Source organism: Mauremys reevesii, linkage group 1 (genome assembly GCF_016161935.1).
Source record: "Mauremys reevesii isolate NIE-2019 linkage group 1, ASM1616193v1, whole genome shotgun sequence".
Classification (NCBI taxonomy): domain Eukaryota; kingdom Metazoa; phylum Chordata; order Testudines; family Geoemydidae; genus Mauremys; species Mauremys reevesii.
In genome coordinates this window covers 233413870-233436627 of record NC_052623.1, presented here as the reverse complement: position 1 = coordinate 233436627, position 22758 = coordinate 233413870, and the positions used below count along the sequence as shown (strand labels likewise).

At 46.4% G+C, this 22758-nt stretch overlaps 1 protein-coding gene across 6 annotated transcripts in view; it reads right to left on the bottom strand.

Annotated features, from left to right (window-relative positions):
• LOC120375812 (zinc finger CCCH-type antiviral protein 1-like) overlaps positions 1 to 19635 on the bottom strand; it is a 41354-nt gene extending 21719 nt beyond the window's left edge. For 2 of the 6 annotated variants that reach the window (XM_039496768.1, XM_039496776.1), the window contains exons 1-4: positions 19280 to 19634; positions 6571 to 6703; positions 823 to 1078; positions 567 to 698 (exon numbers count right to left, since the gene is read on the bottom strand). In XM_039496768.1, coding sequence (XP_039352702.1) covers positions 567 to 698; positions 823 to 1078; positions 6571 to 6703; positions 19280 to 19566 — 808 coding nt within the window. In that variant the 5' untranslated portion in view covers positions 19567 to 19634. Of the gene's footprint in view, positions 1 to 566; positions 699 to 822; positions 1079 to 6570; positions 6704 to 19279 lie in introns of all 6 variants that reach the window. The other 4 variants (XM_039496760.1, XM_039496762.1, XM_039496785.1 and 1 more) reach the window with 3 other exon arrangements.
• Between the last annotated feature and the right edge of the window lie 3123 nt (positions 19636 to 22758).

Here is a 22758-nt window from a genome sequence, read left to right as displayed (position 1 = left end):
TAACAAACCAAAAAGGTCTGTGCCTTTATCTTCGCTCCAATCACTTCTCAGCTCCAGGTATCACTCTAGCACTCCACCACCCCAATGAAAAGCAGCCACTAGACTGGATCCTCGTTGGTTGACTTCAATGGAATCATACTGGTATACACGAGCTCATGACCTGGCCTTAATGTTCAATGCAAATAAACTGTATTTTTCCCCACCACCATCCTACTAGTTGTATACTCTATTATTAGTAATGGTTACAAATGAACATGCTCATTCCAGCTAGTGAAATGGAAATTCTGTTACTTGCCCTTAGTAGCAGATTCCTATACAACAATCACTGGCCAGGGATCTATTATGTGTATAAAAAGATACTGATGCATATTGCCTAGACATGCTCTCCAATGCATGGTCTGTGATAGGGTCTAGCCACTGTTTGATCCATTCTTATGAGTAGAACAACTATTGAAGGCAGAGGAGGAGTGAATGTCAATACCCAGCCTAGACTCAAGAACTAAGGAAATGGGAATTCAGAAAAGATGGTTCAACATACAAGCTAACTGGCACATGTATAGTTTTACCTTGTGAGGGAGACTCATGTGGTGTAAAGGCTGGTGAGATGGAAGTGGGCTTAGGTCCAATTTCTTCTGGATTCCCAGCATTTGCTTTCTTTTTATCTCCAACTGGTGTAGCTCTGTCATGTGGGGGAAGCACTGAAAACAGAAAAGGATGGTGGAATCCCACAAAGATGTAAGTAAATCATAGCCTTCAACACATCCAAGGGAGAGGAGGAAGCATCATTCATGCTACAATTTACACCTGTTTGTTAACACTTACTTCTTCTCTGGCCCATCTCCTTGATGAACTCGGTATGCTTGTGATCACAGATGACCTGGATGTTCTTGGCGACGCAAATATTTAATCCTTCTGCTAGCAGCAACTTCAGCACATTGTTGTCCAGAATCCTGTGGGATCTGTTGCACTTGGAAAACCTACACTCTCCTCGGAGGAAATGTCGGCAAACATGAAGTTTGTTGCAATTGTCTTGCTGGCTGCAAGTCCCATGTGGTCCTTTGTTATAGAATTTGCATACCTGGGGAGGGAGGGAGGAAAAATTACTAAAAGAGAGAGACTTTTTTCCCCTCCCAGTCAATAGGCTTTTCTTAACCCAACCTGCATACGGATTCTGTAATGGAAAAGTTGGGAACAAAACCAAACCCATCATCAATTCGATTTTGTAACCTAGGCATATTTCTGGAGTGGAAGGTCACCGAGAACAGACATTTTAAAGCATTTTCATGGATTTCAAAGTCGTGTGAGGTTTCCAGAGGGCATGTCGACCGTTCTAACAATGGCACTTTTGGCCACATCAAATTGTTTTTTATATGTTGTTTATTATTTGTGTTGCAGTAGGGCCTAGAAGCACCAGTCATGGACCAGGCCCCCATTGTGTTAGCCGTTGTGCAAACACAGAACAGAAGATGGCCTCTGCCTCACTCAGTTTCAGGGCTGCCCAGAGGATTCAGGGGGCCTGGGGTCTACGGCGGCAGGTCCTGGGGCAGAAGGACCCCCCGCCGCCGAAGACCCGGAGCGGAAGAAGCTCCGGGGGCCCGCAAGAGTTTTCTGGGGCCCCCGGAGCAAGTGAAGGACCCCGCTCCAGGGACTCCAACAAACTCTCGTGGGAGCCCCCGCGGGGCCTGGGGCAAATTGCCCCACTTGCCCCCCCCTCTGGGCGGCTCTGCTCAGCTTCCAATATGTTGCATAAGAGTAGAATTTCCTGAGGCAGGGCCTGTCTTTTTTCCTGTTTGTGCAGCGCCTAGCAGAAGGGGGTCCTGTGATCCATGACTAAGGCTCCTAGATGTTACACTAATTAAAAATATGAAATTCTAATCTGCAAAAGCTAAGCTTCCTTCTTGCTCAGAGGACTTCATTTTTAACAGGCTTGTTCTGTGCTTTTTCTAGGCCTTTCTTACGTTGGACTGAGAAGTAAAGGAGCCACACCTTACAATGCATACACAAATGATGATGTCTCCCTACTTAACACAGAACGCTATTCTGTCTCTTCCAGGGCTTTGGAGCTGTGCTCTGGCTCAGCTGCAGCTCCAGGCAAAAACCTGCACCTCTACTGCTCCACGCTCCAGGCTCTACTCCAAAGCCCTGCTCTTACCAACATCTAGTATCAAGATCGCTGGATAGGAGAAGTGCTAGAAAATTCCAAGTATGACTAGAGTATGTTACTGTAAAGAGTTAAATAGTACATCAAATAATTAGAGAGAAAACAAATATTGCCAAAATAAACCAAGAGTACATTTTGAGATGCATTATCCTTGTTTTCTGTCTGCTCAATGAACAGAGGGGGTACTCAATGACTTGGGCCCAGGATACCCATGACCACGGCTGGAAGCTCTGCTCCCCTGGTAGCCTGGAACTTTCCACTCTAAAGGTGAAGCTAGCAGTGGGATCACTTGATGATTACCTGTTCTGTTCATTCCCTCTGAAGCACCTGGCATTGGCCACTATCAGAAGACAGGATTCTGGGCTAGATGGACCATTGGTTTGACCCACTATGACTGTCCTTATGTTCTAGCCTGTGCAGGAGACAAAGTTTTCTTGGAGACCACTCCAAGACTGAACAAAATCCCACAGGATCTTGGAACCATCTTCTGCTCCAAGGGCAAGACATTTCTACAACACTGCCTTTGTGTACAGAGATTGCATAAAAAAAATCCCCACACAATTTATCCTGAAAGAGGAAGCGGGGGAAAAAAAAACAGAAAATATGTGACAGATGCCACTCTTCTCGCTTAATGGCAGAGTGGCCTAATGCAGTGGTGCACACACTTTTCCAGTCACACCCTCCCTTACCATTCATGGAATTTGTCCTGTCCCCGCCTCCATTTCTTGTAATCTGATGTAATCCCTTATTTCTGCACTGCTGCTAGCAGCGGAGCTGTCTTCAGAGCTGGCAGGATGGAGAGCAGCAGCTGCTGGTCAGGGCATACGTGCTGTTTGCAGCACAGGAGGACTATTTTTTTAAATCCTGCTCCCATCCCACCCCGCAATACCCACTCTATTTGTATCCCGCTCCTGCTATTACAGCAGCGAGTCCTGCGGGATCCCAGTTTCTTCACGCTCCCCAGAGAACCTCTTGTGGTCCCCCCAAGAGGGGTCATGCCCTCCAATTTGCACAACACTGGCCTAATGGATAGAGCACTGGACTGGGACTCAGGAGACATTCCAGCACTGCCACTGGCCTGCTGGGTGACACTGGGCAAGTCACTTCCCCTCTCAGTGCCCCAGTTTCTCCATCTGTAAAGTGCGGGTAATGATACTCGTACTGCTTTGTAAGGCACTCTGAGATCTACAGATGAAGAACACTATAATAAATTATCTAACTCTTATAATTATTAATACACTTTCAGAAGATGCTCAGTGATGTGGGCTATATACAATCCAGAAAAGCTGGAATGATTCACGTATTAGTTTTAGAAGCCTGACCCAGACCTGCTCGGTATAGAAAAAGCTGTTCGGCTTGGAGTGGTGCATGTCTGATCTGACTGCCTCAGTACAGAGCTAGAAGACGCTCAGTATTTTCTGTGAAGAATGATCATTGCTACTTGTTTTTCCTCTCCAGATAGGAGGATCTCTGTTTCCCACCTTCCCTTGCTAGGGGCAACATATTTTTGTGTTTCTGTCACTTTCCCATCTCAGACTCACTTTTGCCCTCTTTAGCAGTTCCACCATCTCACTCCATCACCTTAATTACTCACAAAACTGCCTCTCTTACATGTCAACCAACCTTTCACAGTGCTTTACAATGACTCCAGCACCAGGCTGACAGACACGTATTGAAGCCTCCCATTTTGAAAGAAGTATCCTTAGGATTTTTCCCCTGAAACTTCTGCTAACTGGTTTCAACTGACAACTAGATTTTAGAATGGATCAACCAGTCTATCACAGCATAGGGATTCTGGGGGCTAGTGTCCTCCAGCAGAAACTGACAGACCAGCAGGAAGAATCTAATGAACTCCAATGCCAACTAGGGATGTCCTTACACAATGTTGGATTAGATTTTTGCTTTGGCAGATGTGTGTATGCCTCTATAGAGCAGGACTGTCATGACTATATACTGGAGAAGCTGTGGCTGTATGCAGAGGGGAAACCAGACATCATGCTGGCCTACAGTCTATCCGTCACATGTTGCGATTACACAAAATTTGTACAGAATAAATTCATGGCACCAGTTACCACACAGGAGGAAACTGCAGGCAAATCATCTGACTTAGTCTCCACACAAATGCAAACACAGCATCAAGGAGATAAAGTAACCAGGAAATACAATGGCACATCTCTCACAGAGATGACAAATAAAGCACACATAAGTCTCTGGGGACAAATTAAAGTCGAAAAGGATAAAGAGCGTTAAATCCATGAGACTCACAATCATTCTAGGATTTCAAGCTCATTAATAGTAAATAGACCAGGTGCTGGTATCTTAACTCATTCATAAACGTGTTTGTTGAAAGGGGGAGTGTGGTTTCTCTTCATGTTTCTGTCCTGGTCTTGGTTGCTGCTTGTTTAATAGATTCCAAGGCCAGAAGGGACCATTAGATCATCTAGTCTGACCTGCTGCATAGAACAACATATACATTTTGGCTCAGAAACCCCAATGACTTTAATTAGACCAAAGCATTTCAGTCCTCAGGAAACTGAACTCCTGTGGGCCCTATGCCCCAAGGCCTTTACAACGGCAGGGAATTGATTGAAGACTTTGTTTCTATGGTCACAGTAAGAATTAAAATGTGGCGGGGAGGACATGTAAAAGCAGATATTACTCCTGGGGGCATTACGTGACAAAACATTAACAATTCTTCACAAAATACTTTAAAATTCTGCAAATTTTATTTGTGAAAATAACACTATATAATCATGTCAGTTTCAATTATTTTGGTAATTTATTTCAAACTACCTGTCGGCAAGTATGTCTGTCACAATACAGACACACACACAAAATTCCCCCAGAAGTAGAGAATTAAAGGAACTACTATAACAACCCAGTTCCTGTTTCTCTGTCTCCTCCCCCCTGCCCAGAGCCAGCCAGGGGGCCAGATACCCACAACCTCTCATCCCCAGAGCCCAACCAGGCCCTCCCCCCAGAGTCTAGTCATGGCTCCCCTAGCCCAGACACCCACCCCCTCCTCTGAATCCCTGGGCTCTCGGGGAGGGAGAAACAGCCTGATGCTCGGTTCCAGGCTTGCACAGAGTTTCCTGCATGACACCTTCTGCTTCCCTCAGGGCTTGCTGGGAACCCTCTACCTGCCTTTCCCTCCCCCTGGCAGCGTCTTCTACATGCAAGCTGGGCTCTGCCAAGTCCAGTGGTCCCTCGTGGTGACTAGCAGCACCACAGCCCATTTCTGTGGCACAGAATTCCCCCAAGAGTAAGATATTTGTATGCAAATATTGATATTCTTTCCAAGGAGCTAAAAATATTCAAATATATTTCTAACTCAAGTGAGTGCATATTCATTGTTCACTGCATCTTCAGCACAACCCCTTTTTGTTTTGCAAGATGGCTATACAGAAAAAGTGTTCATGATCTGGTTTGTACGGGTTGAATGCTAACTGTAAAATTTGGACTAAAGAGGTGGAAGTGTTTGGGCTTTTTTTTGTTGTTGTTAGGGTGTTGGACAGCCCTAAAACAGACCCTTTCTATTCTAGGAGGGGCATAATAATTTTTTAAATGGACACTTTTCTGTCATCACTTCCTTACGTAACTTCAATACTGAATAAGATGTAAGCAAACCCCCCCTGCCACCACCTTTCCCCTCTAATCTAAACCTACTGTAAGCTTTCAGAAAGCAATAATACTTAGTATTTGTACAGAACCATCTTTGGATTTCAAAGTACTTTTGGCCTTTTTGGCCTCAACCAGTTTAATTGCTTCTTCTATTTATCTTGAATGAAGGGTAGCTAAGGTGCCCATCAGCCTCAGTGCTCACCTATAGTTCAAAGACATGCCTGCTTGTAGCCACCAAGCATCCTCCAGCAAAACTGTATTTTACAAAACATCACTAAGCCTGGGTCTACACTATGAAGTTTCGTTGGCACAGCTGTGTCAGTCAGGGGTGTGAAAAAACACCCCCCTCCAGCTAATGTAACTATGCTGCCAAACCCCCACCACAGACACAGCTATGTCGACAGAGGAGGGCTTCTATCAGCATAATTAAGGTCATTCAGAGAAGATGTGTTACTGTGCTGACAAACAAAAACAAACTGCTGTTGGCATACGGCCTGTCTACACTAGAGGGCTCTGCTGGTACAGTATACTGGCGATGCACTAGTAATGTAGACAAGGCCTCCCCAATAGCCCTTCATGGTAGGTATTATCATCTCCAATTTACATAGGCATGGAAACTAAATCAGAGAGTAGATGATTTAGCCAAGGTCATACAGTGAATCAGTTGTAAAGAAAAAAAATCTAGGTTCCCTGACATCCAATTCCATGCTTTAGTTTCAACATCATCTCTCACCTCTTCCATCCCTATTTAGCAAACAGCCTTTCCTTAAGAAATCAGTATGACTCACATCAGGCAGGAGGAAAGGGTCATTCTGGAGGAGCAGGACCCGCAGCTCATTCTCGTTGAGGCCACTGACTTCATGGGTCTTCAGCACTTTTCGGTTCCCATCCGTGAAAATGTCATGGGAGTATTTACATGCCCTGGAATGGAACAAAATTCAGATCAAATACACTGATCTTCAACCAGGGTGGCTTACGAGAGCAACCACACCTAAGGGACAGCAAGGAAGGTGAGAGTAGGAGAAGGAAACAGAGATGAGACTAAAAAGGAAGCTTGGCAAAAGCATAGAGAACAAGGGAAGCCTAGCAAGAAATCTCTCTTGGTTAAATATAATGGCCTCCATTACCATAGACTGTGAAGTGCTCAGCTTCTTTAATAGATTTATCCTCACAACACCCCTGCGTACTAGGGAAGTGCTATTATCCCTGTTTTGTTTTTAAAACAGATGGGGAATTGAGGCACAGACACACTAAGTGACTTGCCAGAGGTCACACAGGAAGTATGTGGCAGAATCAGGTTCCCCAAGTTCTAGACTAATGCCCTAAGCAGGGTGGATAAAAAACAAACAATTTTTAAATTTGATTTTTTATTTAAATCTGATTTAAATTAAATATTAGTTTATTTTTAAAAATAAAACTATTTAAAATTTAATTTTAAATTATGACAGTCTATGTTAAGGCCTAAATTTACTATAATCTATTAAAATCATTTACATTAAATTAAAAAATAAAGTAGTAAGTTTCTTATCAAATCACTGAGCTGATTAAAGTCACTGGTTAAGCACCTGCAACCAGCATTTGTTGAAGTGCTAAACCAGCTTTTGACACCAGTAGCCTCTTGTAGATGCAGCGAGAATTCTTTCTTTCAGTTTATTCAACTAGTTCAGTTCAATAACTAGTTCATTCAAAGTTAAGAAACCAATCTGGAGTTGAAAATGCAGGGATGCTTGTTTTCTTCTTACAATCTATGCATAAAAACGAGGTGTGAGAGGATAAAATCTACTAAAAGCTTGAAGGGTGTGAGGACCACAGAAACAATTAGTTCAATTCACTAACAGCAGATACTACTGCTTTTCTTTAAGAAACCAGTTTTAAAAGCAAAACTTGTTTTGAAATTTTTTTTCTTATGTACCCAGCCCACTGAAAGTAGTTTGTTGGGTGCCTCCATCTGGCTGTGTCACATGTGCCATATGGGCACATCTTGGGGGAAAACACTGCCCCTCCAGTCTTTTAATCTATTCTTATTTTTCCACCTTGCACCCATAGGGTTACCATATAGAGATTCCCAAATAAAGGACACTCCCGGGGGAGGGGAGAGGAGGGAACTGGGGAGGTACAGTTGGGGGTCACTAGATGGGTGTGTTGTAGTGGGAGGGGGTAGTTGAGGTGTTAGGGTTAGGCGGCTCCAGCTCCAGCCCTGGTGGCTGACCCAGCCCCCACAGGTGCTGAAACTGGGGGGGGGGGGTGCTGCATCCCCTGGCTTGAAGTGGCTTCCATCATACACAGAGTTTACAGTTTGGTTCTACGGCTCTCAGCACCATTATAAACATTGTTCCAGCACCCCTGCCAGCTCCTGCTTCAGCACCAGCCCTGGCCACTGCTTCTGCCCCAGTCCAGCCCCAGCCATTGCTCCAGCCCTAGGGGCTGACTGCTGGCCACTGACCCAACCCCGGTTGCTGCTCCTGCGGTGGGGGCAGACAGCTGCTCCAGCCCTGCCACTGCAGCAGGGCTGAAGCTAAAGAAGTCACAGAGTCCATTAAAGACACGGAATCCCATGACCTCTGTGAATAAATTGTATCCTTACTAAATGAACTTGTGCAGAGCTTAGTCAAGGACAAGGAGCTTGAAAATGATATGGACGGTGAGAGGAAGCTTGTGAAGCAAGTCAGAGGGACATGGTCAGAACAGCAGATGGGCAAGATTATTTTAGAAAAAACAATGTGGATAGAGAAGGTGATGGTTGCAGAGTACAGAGAAGGACATGGCAAAAGCAAGGTTGCAGAGGTATGGAATGATTGCACAGAAAGAAGCAACAGTTTGTCAAGAGCTCAAATGTGCATTCGGAATAGAGAAAGGAGTTGAATAGGACAAGGACGTGGTGTACCTCGCTGACAAGGAAGGTAGAGGAAAGATTGAGAAAATGTTTAAAGAAATATGGAAACCAATCTTATGGGCTGTGTACAAAGAAAGGAGGGGAGAAATGGGGGAAGATATCAGGACAATAAAGTATTAAAAGGGATCTGTTTATCTCAGAGCAACAATAGGCCATTTGCAGTGAGAATGAATGACAACAAAAGATAATCAGGAAGGCTGAGGGAACTAGGATAGATCCAGAAACAATGCTGTTAGTCTGGCTACTCTGAAATGTGACTCAGTAAAGCCCTGTAACTATGTGTACTACAGTAATAAAATATATAAAATAAAACTTCTCCTGTCAATTTAACTACTCTTCAGTGCTTACTCTCTGAAGGTCTCATTGACTTTTGAACCATCTGTTCACATGCTGCTATTAATCTGCCCCTTCTCCTGTACAAGACTTGATTCCTGCAGTTTTTTCCCCTCCAAATATCAACATTATATAATGCTACAGGTTTGCCTGGTGTTTTATTAACAGATTGACTTTATTTTCTGTCTTAAGAGTTTATGATCTAAGACCCTAATTCCGCATTAGGGCCTGTAAGTATGGGCTCCTGGGCATGCATGGAATCCTACCTGCACTGAATAAACTGAAAACAGTAAAGTCAACAGAGCTCCAGGACTGTGTGTAATCAAGAGCAAGATAGGTTCAAAGGGTGATACTCATGCACATTTAAGTGTAGATTTTACTACACTTAAATGTGGGTGCATGGAAGGGAGGGATAGCTCAGTGGTTTGAGCATTGGCCTGCTAAACCCAGGGTTGTGAGTTCAATCCTTGAGGAGGCCGCTTAGGGATCTGGGGCAAAAATTGGTCCTGCTAGTGAAGGCAGGGGCTGGACTAGATGACCTTTCAAGGTCCCTTCCAGCTCTAAGAGAGTGGTATATCTCCAATCATTACCATTACCTTACCCTACAGTCAAATTCTCTTCTGGGTTATTCCAGCACAAACCCAAAGTAACCTATCTTTCCAACAGAATTTTGATAACTTATTGTAGAATAAATCCCTGTTAAAAATTCCTATGTTAAGAAAAAGTTTGCATTGCCTAAGAAAAGAGGAACTATTTACCCAGGAACAGTTTTTATCCACCTTTTATTAAAATGTTGTCTACTTGTTTGTGAACCTAAAGGAAATGAATAGATTTGACTATCACCCTATATAAGTAAAACAACAATAATGTTATAAGATGCAGATTGTAGGGCTGATGAGTGAAAAGCCTCATTAAAAATAATGCAAAGCACAGCACATTCTCTTTGGAAGGAATCATCAGAACAATTGTTCTTCCAATTCTGTTAGTGTCTCTTCTTAACTAACTTATTTTAACAGGTTATATAAGCAAGATATGTTGGATTTTCCTAACGTGGAATGTGCAGAGGGGTCAGCCTAGGGTGAGTTAGGACAAATTACACCACCACCATAATCTTCGGATATAATATCAGTCATTAGTAAGGACACACTGACCATATCCAGAGCTAAATCCCACCTAGGCCACTTTCAACTGAGCAAGCTTCCTATAGGGCCTTTTATCTGCAAGTGGGAGCGAGGAGTACCACTTCCCAGTCATAAAATCCTTCCCAGAGGACAGGAATATTTTTCATCACTCCCCATCCAGCAATTCCAGGCATTAGATCAGCATTTCTCAAATGTGGTCATATGCGGCCACCTTGGAATTTCTCTGTGGCCACAACAGCCTCCTGGGTGGAGAATGAGGGGAAGGCAAAGCAGCAGCCCCTCCCTGCAGTGCCCAGCTGTTGCCCGGGAAGCGCTGCCTTGGTGTTTGTTGGCGTCGCCAGCTGGGGATTGGTGCCCTGCACCGTGCAGCCTCCTCGGGGGCGCAGGCAGTGCTTCTGCAGATGTGTGGAGCTGGTGTGCAGGATGCGGGAGGAACCTTGGATTCCACAGTTGGCTGGTGAGACCCCTGACCCACCTTCCCGAGAGTGGTGGGGGCTCAGGCTTCAGCCGCCGCGCTCCAGTGGTGGGATTCACCCCCGAGCTCCCACTCCCAGGCTCCGGCTCCAGGCTCCTGGTGTTCCTGCTTCCAGGGCTCTGGGCTCTCACCAGGGCTTGAGCTGCAGGGCTTTGGGTTTCAAGCTCTGGGCCCCAGTGCTCAGTGCTCCCAAGCTTCTGGGGCTGGGGGGGCGGGCTCAGCCTCAGGGGGCTCAGGGCTGATAGCACAGCATGCCATGGTCAAAACGCAAGGACCGGGATGGGCCTAAAGGTGAGACCTGGGGAGATTTGGGGGCAATGGGGGAAGAAGCAAGATCCCCTGGGGGATGGGGGGGGGGGGGGGGCACAGTAAAGAATGTCACTCTATACGTGTAAAACATATGTATGTTATTTTTGTCATGGAGTCTGCAAAAACAAAACTAAAACAAAGAAAACACTCTACATAAATAAATTACAATGATTTGGACACTTATATTTGTGTTTCCTAAAGTTAAGTATCTTAGCACAATTTGTCAAAGTGGCCAGCAGCAAGAGTTGGTGGCTGAACAATTTCAATGTTTAAGGGTATGGCTACACTTGCAGGTGTGCAGCGCTGGGAGTTACAGCTGTCTTCGTACAGCTGTGTAGGGAAAGCGCTGGTGTGTGGCCACACTCACAGCTACCAGCGCTGCAGTGTGGCCACATTTGCAGCATTTGCAGTGCTGCTGGGAGTGATGCATTATGGGCAGCTATCCCAGCGTTCAAGTGGCAGCAACGTGCTTTTCAAAAGTGGGGTGGGGTGGAGTGTGACAGGGAGCGGGGGAGAGAGAGAGAGTGGATTTTTGGAGCCGACACTGTGTATCAGCTCCCTGCCTTGCAAAATCTGAAAATTTCCCCGACCCCTCATTTACTCTTAACTGCAAACAGCCAGCAGACCAGATAAGCAGCTGCTCCAACGGACTCCCTTTCTCTCCCCTGTGCCCCCGCCCCGCTGCTTCTCTCCTGAAGCAAACACTCATCCCTCTGCCTGCCTCATTCACAGCAAGGTAGTGGGTTATCTCAATTGATTGTTCACAGTCAGTTACAGATTGATCACAGCAAACAGGAGCTGTGTTTGTTTTTTAGATAAGCAGCTCCTGGAGCCCCGAGTTCACAACAAAACAAAGAGAGTAATTTAGTTAAAAGCATTCTGGGATATCTCCTAATACCCTGGAGGCCAATAACAGCGCTGGTGTGTGGCCACACTTTACGAGCAGCGCTGCAGCACCAGCACTGCAATCGTTATACCCCAAGCAGACCCAGGTGTACAGCCAGTGCTGCAGCCAGGAGTTGCAGCACTGGATGTGCCCTGCAGGGTGTGGACAGTTACTAAGCAGCACACTGGAGCTCCACCAGCAGCGCTCTCAAGTGTAGCCATACCCTAACATACTCAACTTGTGAACACTGGTCCCAGCCATTTTAAAAGGCATGCTAATCTGTCTTCCCCACCTCCTCCACACACTACTACGATCTAGAATGAAAGAGTTTGTGCCAGCACAATCAGAAAGATTGATCTGAGACTGTCTCCTTTTACAACTCCCAAACTGCCGGCTGTCAATCCCCTTTATCTCTTTTAGTTTCTCTTTGCCCTTTGGTACCAGTCCCCTTCCTGCATTGCTTTACAATTCCTACCACTGGTCTGTCTACAACAGTGCACTTGCCCATGAAGCTTGCACAAGCGCGCACACTACTTGTGAACGCAGAGTAGGGTGACCAGGTGTCCGGTTTCCGATCAGAACACCCAGTCGAAAAGGGACCCTGGTGGCTCTGGTCAGCACTGCTGACTGGGCCGGTAGAAGTCTAGTCAGTGGTGCTGCAGTGCTAAGGCAGGCAAGTCCCTACCTGTCCTGGCTCTGCGCTGCGCCCCGGAAGCAGCCAGCAGATCCAGCTCCTAGGTGAGGGGGGGCTCCATAGAGCTCCGCATGTTGCCCCCACCCCAGACACCAGCTCTGCAGGGAGGGAGGGGGGCACAGAGTATGCGGGCGAGAGTGGCGGATGGAGCCTCTGGGCCCCCCCACCTAGGACCCAGATCTGCTGGTTGCTTCCTGGGAGTGTGCAGTGCCACTGCCAGGACAGGCAGCCAGCCTGCTTTAGCCCCACTGCGCCACAGACCGGGAGCCGTCTAAGGTAAGCCCATGCACCAACCACGAGCCCCAATCCCCTACCCCAGCCCTGACTCCTCCGCCAAACCCAGAGCATCCTCCTGCACCCCAAACCTCTCATCCCCAGCCCCTGCCCAGAGCCTGCACCCCCAGCCCGGAACCCTCCCGCACCTGCACTCCAACCCCCTACCTCAACCCAGAGCCCCCTCCCACACTCTGAACCTCTCATCCCTGACCCCAGCCCAGAGCCAGCACCCCCAGCCCAGAACCCTCACCCCCTCCCACATCCCAACCCCCTGCCTCAACCCGCAGCCCCCTCCTGCACTCTGAACCCCTGGGCCCCACCCCGCAGCCCTAAGCCCCCCCTGCACCCTGCACCCCTCATTTCTGGCCTCACGCCAGAGCCCCACCCCCAGCCAGAGCTCTCACCCCCTCCTGCACCCCAACCCCCTGCCCCAGCCCAGTGAAAGTGAGTGAGGGTGGGGGAGAGAGAGCCACTGAGGGAGTGGGAATGTAGTGAGGTGGGGGCGAGGCCTCAGGGAAAGGGTGGGGCTAGGGGTTTAGTTTTGTGTGACTAGAAAGTTGGCAACCCTAAAGCAGAGTCATATCAGGGACACAGCAGGCACACAGCAGGAGGCCCGTTCCTTATGCACCTGTGCCTGGGGCAGGAAAACCACAGCAGAGTGGAGCTCTGGTGGGCCCCCTGGAGCAAGGAGGCTGCCCTAAGGCGGCTGCTGTCCCACAGAGTGGTCAGAAGAGGGAACCTGCCTGAGCAGGATGAAACTTGAAAGTGAGGACTGAGTTGAAAGATTGTTTATCTGTTTGTTTACTTGTTTTTATTAAGAAAATAAACCTCCTTGAAAGACACTGCCTGAGGCAGTCTGTATTTTGGAACTGGGGAGAAGCTGTGCCGGTGACATACACCCTCATCTAGAGTGATGTGGGCAGCAGAGGTCACCACATAGGGAGGGTTCAGAGAAGGCCAGTGAGAATAACTAGGGAGCACAGAAAAACTCTCATGAGGAAGGACTGAAAGGAATATGTTTATTTACATTAGGAGACATGATAAAATTATATCACATAATGAATGATCTGAATACATGGGTCAGGAAAGTCTGTTAGCCCTGTCTCACGACACCAGCACAAGGGACATTCAATTAAATTGAAAGGTGGTGCTTAGCTAGCCTTATGGCCTACAGTGGCAAATTCAACACTAATAAAACAAAAACTTTTTCACACAATGTGTGATTCATGCCCACAGGATGTGATTTAGGCTAAGAAGGTGGGATTGGATATTTATATGAACAACAAGAATATCCAGAGTTGTTATATCTAATGCTAAAAACAGTATGGGAAGAGAGAGAGGTTCATGCAGCAAGGATGCAACCAAATTTAACTATGAGAGATTAGAATGAGACCTAATGTGGGGCAGATTGTTCCATCTCTGCCTACTGCAGGCTTCTAACTCTTCTCAAACATCTGGTTCTGGCCACTGTCAGAGGCAGGATACTGGACTAGATGGGTCTGCTCTAGTATGGCAATTCCTGACTCAATGTAAAGCAACCATTCCATCCTCTAAATTTTGGGCCCTCCATGTCTTATTTTACAACAGGGTGGATTGATTTAAATGATCCATTTTTAATCCTGTTTTGCATTTTTTTAAAGTCCCCCCTCCCCTTTAGATAAAGTTGATTCTCATTAGTTGGTGTAATCTGGTATTTCTTTTTGCTAAAAAGGAGGGTACACTACATCTATACACAAATTTAAGACATTATATAGCTTAACATACATTTTTTCAAAGACATAAAATACATTTTATTGCTATAAAACAGTAAATAGTTCATATTTACTAGACTATAATTGTTACTTATGATTTCTATCAAGTTGCAGTTGGATGAAAATTGGAATTCAATACATCTACGTTAAATATGCTGGATTCATAAGAAAAATAAGTTTATCAAAACAGGTTTTGTGTTTAAGACTGACTGATTTATTAAACAAAGGAAGTTAGTGATTCCTCAGTCAGTTAAATGAATTGTTTCTGCTCATGGTGACCTTAAAGGTTTTAGAACTGGTAGATCTCATTCTCTTACAACCTGGATTTTATTCACAGATTGAAAGAGAACAAGCTTTCCTGCTTTTTCAACTCTCAATATGTTTCTCAACTTTGAATTAACTAGCTGGATAAACTGAAATGAAGAAAATACTCTCTCTGCACCTGCAGATGAGGCTATCAGCAGGTCATCAACAAACACTGGCTCCAGTTTAGCTAGTGACTCCCACTCCTTCAATGGCAAGGGCGCCAAGTAGGGAGTTTCGGACAGGACAGGAGGTGGGCTCCCAAGCAGAATGCTTAACTGTACAGCATTAGTGTGGAATGTGAGTTCTGCAGAGAGGTGTTTCTCCCAGCTTGTGCCCCTGGGGCAGGGAGTCAGTTTTTTGTTTACAAACAGAGGCAGAGTGATTAAGATAATTTAATTACCAGCCCTTTCTTAAGGGTCTTTTTTAAGGGTCTGGAAATCCTTAGATGAACCTGTAAAACAGGAATCCCTGGGGGAGGAGGGAGGTGTTGAAGAGAAGGCAGGGGACTCAGAAGAAATACAGCTAGACCAGGCCTGCACAACTCATAAAGCAGGAGGGCCATATTACTCCAAAGAAAACAGCTGACGACCGACCCCCCCCCCAGCGCTGCCAAGCCCCCCACCCCCAAACACAACACACACTCCCAGCGCTGCCCAGCCCCCCAAAATACTCCCCCCCAAGCACCGCCCACCCTGCGAAAACAAACCCTCCTTCCCCAGCGCTGCCCCACCGAAACAGCGGTATTGAACTTTGGTAATATATTATAGTGGGCCTCTAAGGTAATATAATTAAGGTAAAAGAAAAATGTCTTTTTGCTAGAAGTTGAATAAGATCTTCCCCCAACTTTGTAATCAATTGCCCTCTTGAATGAATGAAGTGTGACTGAGGAAGGCGTGGAAGACAGCACCTCCAGAGAGCTGCAACCCTTGGAGAGGGGATGGGAGCCAGACCAGATCAGTAGAACAGGTCAGCCACTGACTCCTCACTCGCCTCCTCAGCCCCTCATCCGCCCCCCCCCCCCGGCTCGCCTCCTCGGCCCCTGCCACTGCCCACCCACTCGTCTCCTCAGCCCCCCACCCCTCCCGGCTCACCTCCTCACCCCCCACCACTGTCCGCCTCTTCAGCCCCCCTCCCTCACCCGCCGCCTGCCTACTCACCCCCCATGGGCCGCACAGTGAGCCCATGTGGGCCGCATGTTGTGCAGGCCTGAGCTAAACCTTCTGAGCCAAGTTTACATTCAGATAAGAGGGAGATGGGGGAGGAGGGGAATGAAAAGAAGGGGCCAAAACCCAGGGGAGGGATAGCAGTAGTATAGAGAAGTTCCCACTCTACCTGTGGTACCCCATCACCGTAGTATCTGAGTGCCTCACATCATAGCCCCACGGTGAGGCAGAGCAGTGCTGGTATCCCCATTGTATAGAGGGGGCACTGAGGGGGACACAGACTAAAGGACAGATTTTCAACAGTTTTTAGGCACCTAGTGGGATTTTCAAAAGTGCCTAGAAGGTTAGGGTGGTTTGTAAACCCCACTAGATGCCTAACTGCATCTTTGGGTGCCTAAAAACCTTTGAAACTCTGTCCCTAAGGCCATACAGGCAGTCTAGGGGGACAGGAGTAGAACCCAGGTCTCTCAGGGATAGCTCCCTATCTACTGGATCACTCTTTCTCTCTGCTGCATGTTGCAAAAAAGAGGACTGAGATGGGAGCAAAACCAAGGAGGCCAGTTATCTGAGATTCCAGCAATTGGTCCCAGGTGATTGGGAAGGATGGCATGGCTGAAGCAGCACAGAGACAGACAGACAGAAAGAATAGTACTTAAACGCCAATGGATGGCAGGTTCTGCCCCAGGCTGGGTTGTACAGCAATGCCTGCTGTGCAATTTTAGATTTCAACTGAAAATCATTTTGTTTTGTCATTTTTTGTTCTGAGTTTGAGAAAAAGAAGGAATGAGAAAGTGTCGTATGAGCATCAGATGTGATTATACCTCAACTTCTGAGGGTTTCGGCTGTATTCAGGCCAATTTCAGAACAAAGAACGGAAATTGCATACACAGAGTCCATAAAGTCAACAATTATTGTCATGATTTGTATTATTCACTGGGCACTATCTGTGTGCTCAGCACTGTTCAGGATATGCCACAAAATGTAGTCCCTGAGACAATGCATACAAGATGTGTAACTCTGGATAAGATGGCTCAGATATACAATATTAAGTGTATATTACTGACCACATACACCTCTACCTTGATATAACGCTGAGCCAAAAAATTTTACTGCGTTATAGGTGAAACCTGTTGTATCGAACTTGGTTATATCCAAATTTGTGTTATATTGGATCGCGGTGTATTAACATCACAGTGAACATGTGCTAACATATCTATAAGTGGAGGTGCTGATGGTGATAGAAGTTTTACTTGATTAAGAACTAGAAGATTTGACCATCCAACTCTCTTTCAAGAGGAAGAGCTGCCCAGAGCTCCTGTGCCTGTTTATTTCCCTTTCCTGCCTTCAGTGGCCCTGATATACCTCAGAACTCTCAATTTTTTCCCTCAACTTTAAAACATGAAATTTTGTTGGTGTTTGGTTTAAAATATTCTCCTGTGAAAACTGCAACTCAATTACTGTACTGTTGTGTTTAAGACCCTTCTGGAAAGTAACTAGCCTTTAAACAGAAGTGAAAACAGTGTTACCAACTCTCGTGATTTTGTCATGAGTCTCATGATTATTATTTTCCTTAAAGCCTCAACTCCTGGAGTCAAGTGGCTGTGTGATGATTTCAGCCTTCATTCTTAAAGAAAAATGAAGTTTCTGGCCCTTGTGGCTGTGGAGAAAGCTTCAAAATGTGACCCCAGCATACCCTAAAGGCTCAAAAAGCAGAATGCAAATAAAAAGATCAACTCTATTATTTTTACATAATCTCATTATTTTAAAACCAATCTCATGATTTTTGGTGAGCCTGATTCAAGATTTTTGAATATTTGGGGTTTGCAATACTATGAAAGAGACTATGAGTCAGTTTCACGCCTATTTAAAGACAGTTTCTAGTCTATTTGTAGTGAGGTAACAGCCTACAGTCCCAGGCAGGTGCAGTATAAACTCATGGGGACATGCCCTAGTAGGATGTTTCCAAAAGTTAAATGAGCTACTGCAAGCTTGATGAACTTCAAAAAAGTGATAGAAATATCTAGGTTACTATCCACAGCTGTTTCAATCGTTGTGATGTATAGTCTTACTTTGTTACTAACTCTTGGATACATTTTTAAACCTAGCCAGTGTCCCTTAAGTGAATTGACACAAGATATCAGAACATTCAGTATTAGAACTGGGTGGCTCTAATATTTATTTAATTTTCTTTCTTTATATAGGAAAAAGAAATTACCTGACAGGAGCACCCTATCTAAATTATCTGCCAAAAAAACCAAAAAAACAAGAGTTTTCAGGTGCCCAAGTAGCCTTTGGAATCACAGTTAAAGTTGCACCCCTTCCCCCACCCAAATCTGAAATGGCGTCCCTGTTCAATGATTTCACCAACTCCCAGAAATGTAGGGCTGCAAGGGACCTCGTGAGGGCATCAGTCCAGTGTTTCTCAGCCAGGGTCTCGGGCCCCATGGGGAGCAGGTTTCAGGGGTACCAAGCAGGGCCAGTGTTAGACTCCCTGGGGTCCAGGGCAGAAAGCCTAAGCCCTGCCATGCAGGACTGAAGTCCGGGCCCAGAAGCCTGAGCAACTTAGCTTTGTGGGGCCCCCCTGTGGGTTGGGGCCCCAAGCAACTGCCCTGCTGGATACCCCTTAACACTGGCCCTGGCTTTTATATGCAGAAAACCCTTGTTGTGGCACAGAGGGCCCTGGAGTTTTTGTAGCATTGGGGGGTAGGGGGGGACTGGGAAAGAAAAAGGCTGAGAACCCCTGGTCTCGTCCATCTGACTTTCTTTAAAACTTCAGCTGCAAACATGCACTGCTTAATATTGCCACTTTAAATTAACAGATTATACTTGGGCCTTAATATAGGTCATCGTAAGTTCAAATATTTCAATTTTTAAAAAGAAAACTATATTTAAACTAAAAAGCTGGATTTTTATGTATATAAATAATTGAGTTTTCGCCACCCTTGTTCAGCACAACCACAGGGGTTCCCTTAGTTACGTGCACTACCAGCCTAGAGTACAGTATCAGGAGTGCAAGGCACAACAACCGGGCCCTCTGCCTCTGTTGCCAGAGATCCCCTGCCCTCTCCCTCATTTTGCACCTTTGTGCCTAGCCGCCCCTGTCCGCTATTGCTCCTGGTACCAACCCCCTGCTCCCTTCCCCTCCCCCTCTTTGCACCCTAGTGCCTGTCCCCCTACTCCCTCCCCCGCTGCTGCCCCCGGTGCCAGCCTCCTCCCCTCCCCGCTTTTCCTCCTCGTAGCGCCCGTCCCGTCCCCTTCGTTACACTCACCGGACTCCAAAGTTGCATTTGCCCATGAGGTTGAGCTTGCAGAAGTGGAGGCGCTCGCAGCCCGCACACTCCTTGCGGACGCAGAGCCGCAGCGGGGACACAGCGAGCACCCAGCGGGCGCCCCCCTCCTGGTTCACCAGAAACCTCTCGTGCCCCACATCCTGCAGGATCTGCTCCAGCTGCTGCTCAGAGAGCCCCACGTACTGGGGGACCTTGCTGTACTCCAGCCGCCCCCCGTTAGAGCACAAGACCTTGGTGATGAAGCTGCAGACCGCAGGGTCCGACATGCTCGCTCTCGAGTCGAGGAGGTTACTGACTGGGCAGATCTCCACCCCTGCTCGCTCGGCTTCGTGGGCGGATCAGGTTCTTCCTCCCCTCCCTCTGGAAAGAAGAATCGAAACTGAAGGCAGAAAAGTATGCCTTTGGGGGATGGGCGGAAGGGCCGTGGTTTGAGGCAGCAAATTAAAAAGTGATGGCATGCAAAATATGTAGGAAGAGTGAAGGGCATTTTATACCCAGTATTTCATTTTTTTTAATATGGAGATCGATCTAGCTTGTAGAACTGAAAGGGACCTTAAAAGGTCATTGTGTCCAGTCCCCTGCCTTCACAGCAGGACCAAGTACTGTCCCTAACAGATTTTTTGTCCCATCTCCCTAAATAGCCCCCTCAAGGATTAATCTCACAATGCTGGGAGTAGCAGGCCAATGCTCAAAGCACTGAGCTATCCCTCCCACCTTATGAAATGCAGTTGCCTTTGCCCTTTTCTGAGACATGCATTTATTCATTCCCATTTGTAGACCTAAGGGTGGGGAGACATTCTCCTCTTATTTACAGAATAAAGTTATCCTGGATCTAAAGCTAAGGGATACAAGTTGCAAACCAGAAAGGTGTTGGTATCAGCTTGAACATACAGTGTAGGAGGCACAGCAGAAGGCCATTTAAACTGGGGGGGAGGGGGGAGCTGTCAGAGTTTTGCCCCTTCTGCCTGACCCTCCTCTTCCCCTCTCTGGCACTGACCACCCCCAGCAGCAGCCTGACTCTCCTGGCCCATGCACCCTTACACCAAATATTAATGAGTGGCATTGCAACCTGGGGGCATGGCCAAAAAGTAGTCAGCTCCACACCCTGAGTGGACCCTGGCCTCACGGCCTCTGCAGTGAAGATTAGGATAAACGTGTTTATATGCAGGTAATGGGTGTGGTAAGATGAGGCCCTGAAACATAAGCCCGTGTATCAGAGGCCCGGTATGGGACCTAAGGCCTGAACTAAAGTAATGGTCAAGACTTTGCTCTCATAAAGCAAAGTTAAGCTGTGAGCCAGAGGCTGGTCCTGCTCACAGAAGCTGGCAAGAAGAAGGCTGATGTTGCAATTATTCACGTACTTAAAAGGTACTAAGCACTAGCAATATAAACATGTGCCAGGATGGTACCAGAACATTCCAGTACAAGCACATTCCACAGAGATAACAAGGAACAGCCTGACCCATCCTAAAGATAGGGGCAGGAGCGTAATAGGACAGAGTTTTGTTCGAACCAACATGTACAAAGTGAGAGGCAGCACCCTAACACGTAGAGGGGTTGCACCTCTATACGTCAGGAGTGATGTGTAACTTGTTTGTACCTGTGTATAAAAGTGTACCCCTGAAGAGTTGTCGTTGTGTGGCCTAGGGGACAGTGGTAAGTCCCGCCACTGACTGAGCCAGTCCATTGTCAGGGAGCACATATGTACTAGCAGAACTGTAGACTTCTGATCCGGGGAGCTAGAGACTGTGTTTCATTTGACAATAAACCTGGCTGGGTGCCTTCGTACCTTATCAGAGTCTGTGGTCATTGAGGGTTCTCTCAGGGTCTGCTGTGTCAGCGATCTGCGCAGAGCCAGGGTAGCACACAGAGGGAACACATGCAGGCAGCTGATTGTTATCCACACTGAACAGAGCAGAGCACCACACCGGTGATGTCTGATGACAATGAGTGAAAGCCCAGAATAAATGTAAAAATCCCATTCGTCCCGAGATGGTTCTTTTGAGCCAGTATAATATAACCAACAAAAGCTATGGCACACATGGCTTGTGGGTCGCATGTATAAGAGAGAAACAAAAAAAAACCCAAAAAACCAAACCACACACTCTGGCTTCAAATGCACCACTGAAGTCAATGGTGTTATATTCATCTAATGTATCTCTTTCCATATCCACAATCCCCAACTAGACAAATTATTGTGATGGACTCCTTCAATGGACACTAATATAGTCAGAAATTTCCCACGGGTCTTGTGTGTGCACATGCATGTGTGTGTGTGTTTCAAAGCTATAACTTAAATAAGAAGGAAGAAAAGAGTGCTACCATTCTGAAATAATATAATTGTTTATGTAGGACCTACACAACACAGTGTTCTTGCAATTCCTTCTGCTGGCCATGAAAGCAGCAGTTAATTAATATAAACTATGTGCAGAGCGGAGCTGATATAATAAATGATGGTGCAGAACCAAGCAAGTAAATAAGTTTTGTTAATTTCCAATGGGGTTTGTTTGGGGGGGAAAGAGAGAGTAGTGGGAAGGTAAACACGCATTGAGGAGAAAAGTCATTTGTGGTTAAACTGAGAATTTAGAGTAAATCCATAAAGGAAGAAATTTAAATGTTAAACATTTAAACAATATAGAGTTATAAGATTAAACTAATGAAGTTAACCAGTCATTTAGTATCAAGAAGTTATACACACACACACACTAATACTGAGGGCATGTCTTCACTGCGGCAGTGCTTTAACATGGCTGTGTAGTTGCGGCATGAGCTCTCTCCCAGCCAGGGCTGGCTCCAGGCACCAGCCGAGCAAGCTTGTGCCTGGGACTAAGGGGAGGCATTCCGGCCAATCCTAGGGCGGCATGGCTGCCCAATTTTTTTGTTTTTGTTTTTTTTTTGCTTGCCTCCGGGTCCAGGTCTGGACGCCCTGCACCCAGGGGTTTGTTGTTGTTTTTTTTGCTTTGCCTCTGGGTCCAGCCGCCCTGCACCCTGTGGTGTTTGTTTGTTTTGTTTTTTTTTTGGCTTTGCCTCTGGGTCCAGCCTCCCTGTGCCCAGGGTTTTTTTGTTTTGTTTTTTTTTGCTTGGGGCAGCAAAAAAGTCAGAGCTGGCCCTGCTCCCAGCGCTATAAAAAACCCACCTCCATGAGGGAAGTAGCTCATAGTGCTGATGCACTGTCTACACTGCCATTTTATAGCGCTGAAACTTGCAATGCTGAGTGAGAAAGTTGCAGCGCTGTAAAGTGGCAGTGTAGACAAGACCTAAGTCACTTACACTATTTGATGCAAACCAATTAACCTGTTTGGCATGTGAAACTGCTCTAATCTCTTTTTCTTTGAAAACCATTACAATGCAAATCACAGTAACTAAACAGGAGTTTGTTTTTTGTTTGTTCATGTTACAGCTGAAAGTTAAACAGGGACTTCAGCATGAGACTACATTGTTCAGGGCTGGGTTACATA